This window comes from Vombatus ursinus, unplaced genomic scaffold (genome assembly GCF_900497805.2).
Source record: "Vombatus ursinus unplaced genomic scaffold, bare-nosed wombat genome assembly UNPS02014770.1, whole genome shotgun sequence".
Taxonomy (NCBI): domain Eukaryota; kingdom Metazoa; phylum Chordata; class Mammalia; order Diprotodontia; family Vombatidae; genus Vombatus; species Vombatus ursinus.
In genome coordinates, this window is record NW_020954548.1 from 33,349,345 (window position 1) to 33,358,104 (window position 8,760).

The 8,760-nt window shown below is 48.1% G+C and overlaps 1 protein-coding gene across 1 annotated transcript; it reads left to right on the forward strand.

Annotated features, from left to right (window-relative positions):
- Positions 1–4,030: 4,030 nt before the first annotated feature.
- PGP (phosphoglycolate phosphatase) lies at positions 4,031–7,482 on the forward strand. Its single transcript, XM_027862969.1, has 2 exons — positions 4,031–4,673; positions 4,992–7,482. Exons 1-2 carry the CDS (start codon positions 4,031–4,033, stop codon positions 5,315–5,317), a joined length of 969 nt encoding a protein of 322 aa, XP_027718770.1. The 3' UTR covers positions 5,318–7,482.
- Positions 7,483–8,760: the final 1,278 nt, after the last annotated feature.

Below are 8,760 nucleotides of genomic sequence, written 5' to 3' on the forward strand. Positions count from 1 at the left end.
CACACTTAACAGGAAGCTATTAAAAAAAACTTATAAGCACCAGAAAAAAAAATCTAAAAATATAGTTCTTGTTTCATTTCCCATTAAAATTCCTATCTTTTTCTTAACTTCAAGTAACCCAAAAGGAAAACATACTCACCAACGAGTTTAGGTGCATTGCAAAGAAATAGAAACCAAACAAAATGCAATTTTGAGACTTCTTAAAGAGCTCTTGGGGCAAGAGGGTCTGCCATCTTGTGGACAATTCCTAGACTGTTGGCCCAATCAATAGTTTGAGTCACTGCTTCACTTTCTACGCTCCAAAGTCAATCGTTGTCAGGGGGGCTGGCAAGAGGATGGAAAGGAAGGAGGATGAAAGCATCTCATCAATATCCATTCTACCTTCTGCACCAAGGGTCTCATGAGCTCTCACCGCAGGCACAACATCCCACCTGTGACTCAGATGGAGTTTTCCTGTCTCAAGGGCAGCTGAGTCATTCTTTCCAGCCAGTCTTAGGCAGCTATCTCTGACTCACACATGATCAGGGAAGTGAGAGAGAAAAGTTCAAGGGTCTTCTGGCAAGCAAAATTAACTCCCTCTGGCACAATACCAGGTCCACTCAATCTCTATCATATCTCTCTCCTGTCATGCTACGTGGTCCCTATCAGCCCCTAGATTGGAATTGTTCATTCTGGGCTATAATTCCACATCAGTCCTAGAATTGAAAAGTGAACTTCCTCCCATGCTTTACTGCTCTTTAGGATGCTCTGGTCCCAGTGGAAAACAGGAATGCCAAGGAAAAGGCTATCTATCAAGGCAGGGATTACAGAAATAAAATGGACCAGTTTTGTCTTCTCTCTATGGCCAGCCACCGTCCTACCTATCCCAGCTAGTCGTGGACCAATCTGAGCTTCACCCCAACTGACATTTTCTCACAGTACAGTGCTGTAACACTTCTATCCTTGCATTCCTCTTTTGTTACCTGATCTTGCTTCCCTTTTTTTTTTTTAAAGGCAATTGGGGTTAAGTGACTTGCCCAGGGTCACACAGCTAGTAAGTGTCAAGTGTTTGGTCTGAGGTCAGATTTGAACTCAGGTCTCCCTGACTTCAGGGCCTGTGCTCTATCCACTGCGCCACCTAGTTGCCCTGCTTCCCTTTTCTAAAAGCTAAGTTGTTTGGTGAGGTCCCTGTGTATCCACATTAGCCTCTTCAACCCGCTCCCAGATACAGGACAGAACTTTCTCTTGTTTCGTCTGTCTCAAATTTTGAAGGATAAAATTATCATTAAAGCCAGACATTATTAAATGCTCTGCTTTGGGCATAAAGATTTCCAGATAATTGAAGCAGATGTCAGATTAATTGCCCTCCTAGCTATCATCTGGGGAACCAACTCTTATGGGGAAGGGGCCAGCTGTCCCCTCTGGCCAAACAACTTCCACACACAGGGCAGGTAAGCCAGCCTAGCTGGAGCAGCAAGTCACTTACTCTAAGGAAGAGATGGGGAGAGAGTGGGGGCTGACATGTGCCAGGAAAGTCGAGCCACCACCACCAGTTTGACCACCAGCTCCCTTAAACCCTCATGCAGATAGTCCAGGACTCCTAATTCGTGAGTCTTGGGAATAGTAATGCTTCCAGCCCAGTACCCATAGTTATCCTGGGGAGCAGCGGAAATGCAGCCTGGTAAATGTCGCAGAAAAGAAAGTTCTTGCCGTCAAAGTCCTTGATGTGGTCAAATGGTTCAACTGGTAGGATTTTATCAGTAGAAATGGCACTAAGGAAAAGGAATTGACATCTGTTTTGCCACTGTATCCTGAGCACCAGGGGACATTTTCATCTTATTTGAACTGAAACCTTCCATATATGCTGACCTCCTCATCCTTGAGAACAGTGACCATCTTGCCTTCTCTAGCATTTTGTTGTTGCTCTTTGTGACCACGCTGTCCATGGGGTTCTTGGCAAAGTTACTGGAGTGGCTTGCCATTTTCTAAGTGGTTAAGTGACTTGCCCAGGGTCACACAGCTAGTAACTGTCTCAGGTCATATTTGAACTCCTGCCTCCTGCCTCCAGACCCAGCACTCTATCTCTAGCACTTAGCACAGAGTTTTTTCATGTAGTAACTACTTAATAAATGCTTCATTCATATCTACATAATTTAAGCCCCCCCCCCATCATCACTATATCATGTCTCTGTGGCAGGTTTATGATCTATTTCCTCATCTCCTCAGTTATTTCTATTTTTTTGTCCTGTACTCTACTGGCTATTGCTTCTGTTTCTAATTTTCTTCCAAATGTTCTTCATTGTGCTCTACCACTCAGATTCCCGGATTTCCTCATAGGACGAAATCTCTTTTATCTTCTTACTATGCAGTCCTACTGGGCTGCTGGCCCCTTCCCCCAATCCTGGTGGGTTTTTTTTTTTTAAATAATGCATGCCCTGTTTAGGTCAGTATTCTAGTCGAGGTCTCATCCCATCAAGTTTCAGGGATACCTATAATGGCAAATTTGCCTCATCTTGCTTGTTAAAGACAGCTTTGAAAGAAAAAGGAAAAAGAATTTGTACAAAACTATTTATAGCAGCTCTTTTTGTGGTGGCAAAGAACTGGAAACTGAAGGGAAGGTCATCAACTGGGGAAAGAATGAACAACGTACCGTATATGAAGCACTCTAAGAAATGATAAAGGGAATGGTTTCAGAAAAACCCTGAAGGACATATAAACTGATGCAAAGTGAAATGAATAGAACCAGGAGAATAATTTACACAGTAATAGCAATATTGTAAAGATAATCAACTGGGAAAGACTTTAGTAACTCTCCATATAGAGAACTGATAGATTCAGGGTGCAGATTGAAGTGTAATTTTCTCTTTTTTTTCCCTGCAACACGACTAATGCAGAATTTTTTTTGCATGATTTCATATTTGTAATGGGTTTTGTATTTCTTGCCTTCTTAATAGGTGGAGAGGGAGAATCTAGAACTGAAAATAAAATTTAATTTAAAAAATAAAGACAGCTTTGAAAACTTCTCAAAGAAGAGCGCTGGGCTAATTGGCCAATACAGTTGAATTACTGGGGACCTCAAGAAGATGTGAGGCCCTTCCATTTAGGATGAATGGTGAATCTATGAGAAAACAGACAAGTTGCCTGAAACCGAGAATATCAAGTAGGTTAGAGGCAGAGGTAAGATTCCTGACTCCCAAGAGTTGGAGGAATGTGCGGGCAGAGTACTGCTCATACTTAACAGATAAAGTGGATGGGCACCCAGTATTTACAGTGATGCTTTTCAGTTTTGCTTACTCTTGAAGGGGTTTGGGGGCAAGTATTCATAGGATGTTGGGGAAGGAAATGGCAAACCACCCCATTATCTTTGCCAAGAAAACTCCAAATGGGGTCACGAAGAGTCCGACACGACCGAAACGATTTAACATTCCGAGACAGCTGAAAATTAAATTATTTGCACCAAATCACACAGGTGGCAAGGAGGAGGGGGCAGAATTCGAATCCAGCTCCTTTGACTCCGAATCCAGGGGTAGTTCTACTGCCCAGAGCATGTACACAAAGGACCACCAAACATCTCTAATAGCCCATGCCTTCACTTGGGCCGACCGAAATCATGCAATCCCTCAATCCCACCATTAGGAGGCAGCGTTACCCCGGGCACTCCAAACTAACCGCGTGAGAGGTTTAGTCGGGAGTAAAACTAAGGGCAAGCGAAAGGTGAGATCCAGTCAGGCACCGATTGGAAACTTCTCAACCAATCATCAACGGACCCCGAGTTCGTCAGCCAATCGGTTTCAACATCCCGTAGGCTATCACGCGCCGGGCTGTGACAGTTGGTGCTTCGTTCCAGTCCGCATCGGGGGCGGTGCGCGCGACAAGGAAGGATGGCTCAGGATTGGCTGACGAGCGGCGGGGTGGGGCGCGCAGTAGTCTCGCGCCCAATGAGGCCGTTGGGGGCGGGGCAGATCTCTAAGTAAGGTGGGCCGGGGCCGGGGCCGGGGCCGGGGCCGGGACCGGGGCTGGCGGGCTAGGCGGCCAAGTGGGCCGGGCAGCGATGGCGGAGGCTGAGGGGGGCGGCGACGATGGCCGCTGTGTCCGGCTCAGTGCCGATAGGGCGCAGGCACTGCTGGCCGACGTGGACACGCTGCTGTTCGACTGCGACGGCGTGCTGTGGCGAGGGGAGACCGCGGTGCCCGGCGCTCCCGAGGCTCTGACCGCGCTGCGGGCCCAGGGCAAGCGGCTGGGCTTCGTGACCAACAACAGCAGCAAGACCCGCGAGGCCTACGCCGAGAAGCTGCAGCGCCTGGGCTTCGGCGGTCCCGTGGGGCCCGGCGCCGGCCCCGAGGTTTTCGGCACGGCCTACTGCACCGCCCTCTACCTCCGGCAGCGCCTGGAGGGCGGCGGGGTCCCGGCCAAGGCCTACGTGCTGGGCAGCCCGGCCCTGGCCGCCGAGCTGGAGGCCATGGGCATCTCGAGCGTGGGCGTGGGGCCCGAGCCCCTGCAGGGCGCCGGCCCCGCAGAGTGGCTGGCCGAGCCCCTGGAGCCCGGCGTGGGCGCCGTGGTGGTGGGCTTCGACCCCCACTTCAGCTACGCGAAGCTGACCAAGGCCGTACGCTACCTCCAACAACCGGGCTGCCTCCTCGTGGGCACCAACATGGACAACCGGCTCCCGCTGGAAGGCGGCAGCTACATTGCTGGTCAGTGCGCGGGAGGGGGCCCGGGGCCGGGCTGGGGGGCCAGGGGAGGAAGTTCCTTCTGCTCAGAATTCTGGGGAAATGGGCCCACCCTGTGGGAGGTCCCCTCCCCAGCCCCGATCACCGCTGGCGAAGGTCCTGCAAAGGGACAGCCTGCTTGTGGATCTTCCTGCGGCTTGAGTGCCCAGCTGACCTCACATCACCTCTAGGCGGGAAGGGAGGAGTCCCACCCACTCTAGGACACCCCCCTCCCCCCAAGGCTGGGACTGAGGAGTAGCCATACGTTCTCCGGTCAGTGACCATCATCTCCTTGTTCCACAGGTACTGGCTGTCTAGTCCGAGCCGTGGAGATGGCCGCGCAGCGGCAGGCAGAGATCATAGGTAAGCCTAGCCGATTCATCTTCGATTGTGTGGCCAAGGAGTTCGGCCTCAACCCAGACCGCACCGTCATGGTGGGAGATCGTCTAGACACAGACATCCTCCTGGGGGTTACCTGTGGCCTCAAGACCATCTTGACTCTTACTGGGGTCTCCAGCCTGGAGGATGTGAAAGGCAACCAGCGAAGTGACTGTTCTTCCAGGAACAAAATGGTTCCTGATTTCTATGTCGACAGCATAGCTGACCTTATACCAGCTCTTGAAGATTAAAGAGTTATAATGTCTTTAATCTCCAAAATAAAAAATAAAAAATCAGTTACCTTAATTAATGGGTGGGCTTGAGCACGTACTCATTTAAATGAGTACAAAGAATGTATTGGAATTTAAGAAATCTTAATTTGTAAACCTTGCAATTGAGCTGGGGTGGGGGGGAGCAGAGGGGATGATTTTGTTTACAGATTTCCTCTATTTTAAGATGCACTTTGAAAAGAAGGAGGGGGGACATTGTAGTGGCTCCTGACTGTATTTTGTTGGGAGGGAGGGCCCACCACAATGCCTGCCTTCCTGGGATTCAGCTAACTTCAGAGTTGTAACTGAAGCAGCAAGGTTTGGGAAGGGAGAGTGTTTCAGGCGTTTGTTCAAATTTATCTTTCAGAAAAATCTGAAATTCAAAGTTTATTCAGGGATAAGCCTTTTTTTCAGGCAGGGAGGTGGGGCTATTTTGTGACTTCGGAGTACTGGTACAAACCAAACCAGGCCCAGCCTCAATATCTTTTTGTCCTAGGCGGAGCCACCTCTTAGAGGCCTTCGCCCTAGGGTAACCAAGACTTGGGGAAGGAAAAGGGAACATTCCCATTTGGAGACTCTTCATTGAAGTGAGGGTCTCTCCCCATCTCTTTTCCTCTTACCCATTCCCTTTCAAGACAACTGCACTCTGATTGATGTCACAAATGGGCATTTGTTGCATTTCAAACTCAGGGCCCTTGGGCCTTGCTTTGCCTCTATCCACATGTATCTGTAAAATCTCAGGACAGCTCAGAAGGCCTGAGGAAGTCTCAATCCATCTCTACTATTTATTTAAAATATTAAGTGAAGTATATTATATAGAACAGTTTATTAAGTGCGTACTAGAGAGAATGTAAATGGTGTCCACCTTACCCAGTCTCCATGTTTAGTACCGCTGTTTAGTGAACTGAAAGTGGGTGTTGGTACCAAAAACTATTTTTTTACTTTTGAACAACTTTGTAAAGTGGTGGAATTAAATCTTAAATGTACTAATTGCTTTTCTCATGTCCTAGGAAAAATATTTAAAAGGATTTAAAATACTTGCTTAGGACATGTGCTGGCAGTGCTTCTGTGGGTGGTGAGATGAAAGAGCTTCAGGGTCTCCTTCAGACAAGCCAGACTTCTGACTCCCACTGTGCAAAGAGGCTTAGACCCACGACAAAGGTGCCTCATCTTAAGGAACAACCTGCATGACTGCATTCATGTCTGGTAGTGGGAACAAGCCAATGAGGGTGGGGTCTTTTTAAAAAGCAGAAGGCCAAAGCAGTGCAAGGCTGTATATAGCTTTGCAGCCTTTTCCTGTGTGTGAGACACACACACACACACACACACACACACACACACACGCTCGCAAGCACGCATGCACGCACGTGCACCCCCCTTTCTTCTGGGGGTTTAGATGCCAGCAGTGTAAACTTGCCACTTGCCCTGGACTATGGTATGAGGAGACACTTTTGTACACTCTTTTTGATGCTGGCCTTTCAATAGGAGACCCATAGCCTATAGAAGCTGGAAGCTGTACCTATAGGTGCACACCACCATTTGGAGCTTCCTGTGGAGGCTCAAGGGACATCCTGTGGCTTCTGATCCTTCCCTGGGCCATTTGGGGATCTCCTTAGTGTGGAAATGTGGTTCTATACTAGGAAAAGCAGAATTCTGATAGACTGAGCAGTGTTAACGGGGTTGCACAGCGTGATGGCAGGACTTCACAAGAAAATTCACACTTGAAATATGCCCACGGATGTTTGTTCCCATAGCAATAAACACACAGCACTTACTGTCTCTTCAGCTTCTTCCATAGTCTCAGCTACAGGCAGTAAGTAGGTACTGTTCCTTGGCACTGTCAGCTGTGTATGCCATGCATCAACCCCAGCCTCCCTCTTCGAAGATATGTGATTTATAGAAAGTAAATCTTTTTGTGGTTTAAAAGCTTGGCTCCTCCAGATCAGGTTCTTAACAGGTCTATTAGAGTGTTACAATAATATCACATATCCTGTTTGGGGTAGTTACCTAGGTCAGAAGTCTCAGGCCCTTGGTTGTCGTACTTGCCATGGAACTGTACTGGTGAAGTGTTTGTGAACCTTCCACACCTGGGGCTCATCCCACTGTATTTACCTGAATTCATATTAAAACTTGCAAACCTGCTCAGACTCTTTTCTTAGGGTGGTTTCTTTTTTCTGAAGCTGTTGTGAACTTTAATCCACTTTAAGTGTGAAGACAAGTATATAGCATATGCTGACAAAATTTGGAATAGGTGGTACTGTGGACAGAGCAACCTTAAAAGAGCCAATAACTCCTGAAGGAAGGAAGCAGTGGCTAGATTCAAAGACTGTTAGAGTTGACAGGGTCCACGCCTCTTATTTTACAAAATAAGGAAACTAAGGCCCAACAAGCTTTTAAGTGTCACAGCCAATGGTAGAGCTGTGAACCTACACTTCCTACTCTGTTTTTCATTATCACATGGCCCTGTGCCATTCTCTTGGTCTCTTGCTGCCATGTTCACTGAGTTGAGGGCCCTTTCCTGGTACTGGTGAGCTTTGTGGAAGACCATTGTGTGAATTTCAAGCAATCTCAGACCCCAGCCTCTGTCCTTACAGGCCTTCAATGTGAGCTCAGGTAGGCGATGATGTTTGTCTTCAATTCTTGAACATATCTATGAGCTACCTGTGGTAAATATCTGGATCCAGATCACACCTGGGTGTCCCCACTTTCCCAATGAAAAGACAAAATAAACTTCTTGAGGTCCAGCTTTAGCTGAATGTCATTAGGAAAATGCCCCAGGTATGCTGGTTTACGCTACATTCTATACAACAATTTTTATCTTTGCCACAGCTGCCCAACAAAATGACTGTTAGCTCACGTTTCTACTGAATTTATGAAGCACTTGTTACTCTTGCTTCATAGACTCCATAGCTACATCGCTAATAAATGGAATTGAGTTGGCCTCATCAGCACAGGAAGTATTACAGGCTAATGTTCTTACAAAACTGGACACAGGTCTATTAGCACAGCCCAAGCAGGGGCTCCTGAGAGTAGACTTGCTTGTATGTGCATGCACATGCTTATACAAAGTAGAAGTCTGGAGAAAGGCTGACACTCAGGCTCGCAGCTAGGCCCTGTGACCCTCCCTTGATAAACTGGGTGGCTGTTCTTGGAGGGACTGTGACAGAAGCTCTCTCCACCTGTGAGTGTATTTGGGGCATGGAGAAGGGGGGGGATCCTGGCTGGTCTTGCCGTGGGATGTCAGTGTCAGGTGACACGGGTAGGGGGTGGGGGGAAAAAGATCTGAGGGTCCTCCGGGAAGATTCTGTTTGTTTGGCTTTGATGGACACATCCTTGGGTTTCTGTGGCTGGCTCTAAGGAGCCAGGTTGGGCAGGGCCAAGTACAATCCAGACATTGTGAGTAGGAGCAGAGCCTAGGCTGCAGC

What these genes read in the sequence shown, in the direction of transcription:
- PGP (XM_027862969.1), top strand. Translation starts at nt 4,031, where the DNA reads ATGGCGGAGGCTGAGGGGGGCGGCGACGATGGCCGCTGTGTCCGGCTC. An exon ending in AGGCGGCAGCTACATTGCTG is followed by an intron (nt 4,674 to 4,991) that starts GTCAGTGCGCGG and finishes CTTGTTCCACAG; the next exon opens with GTACTGGCTGTCTAGTCCGA.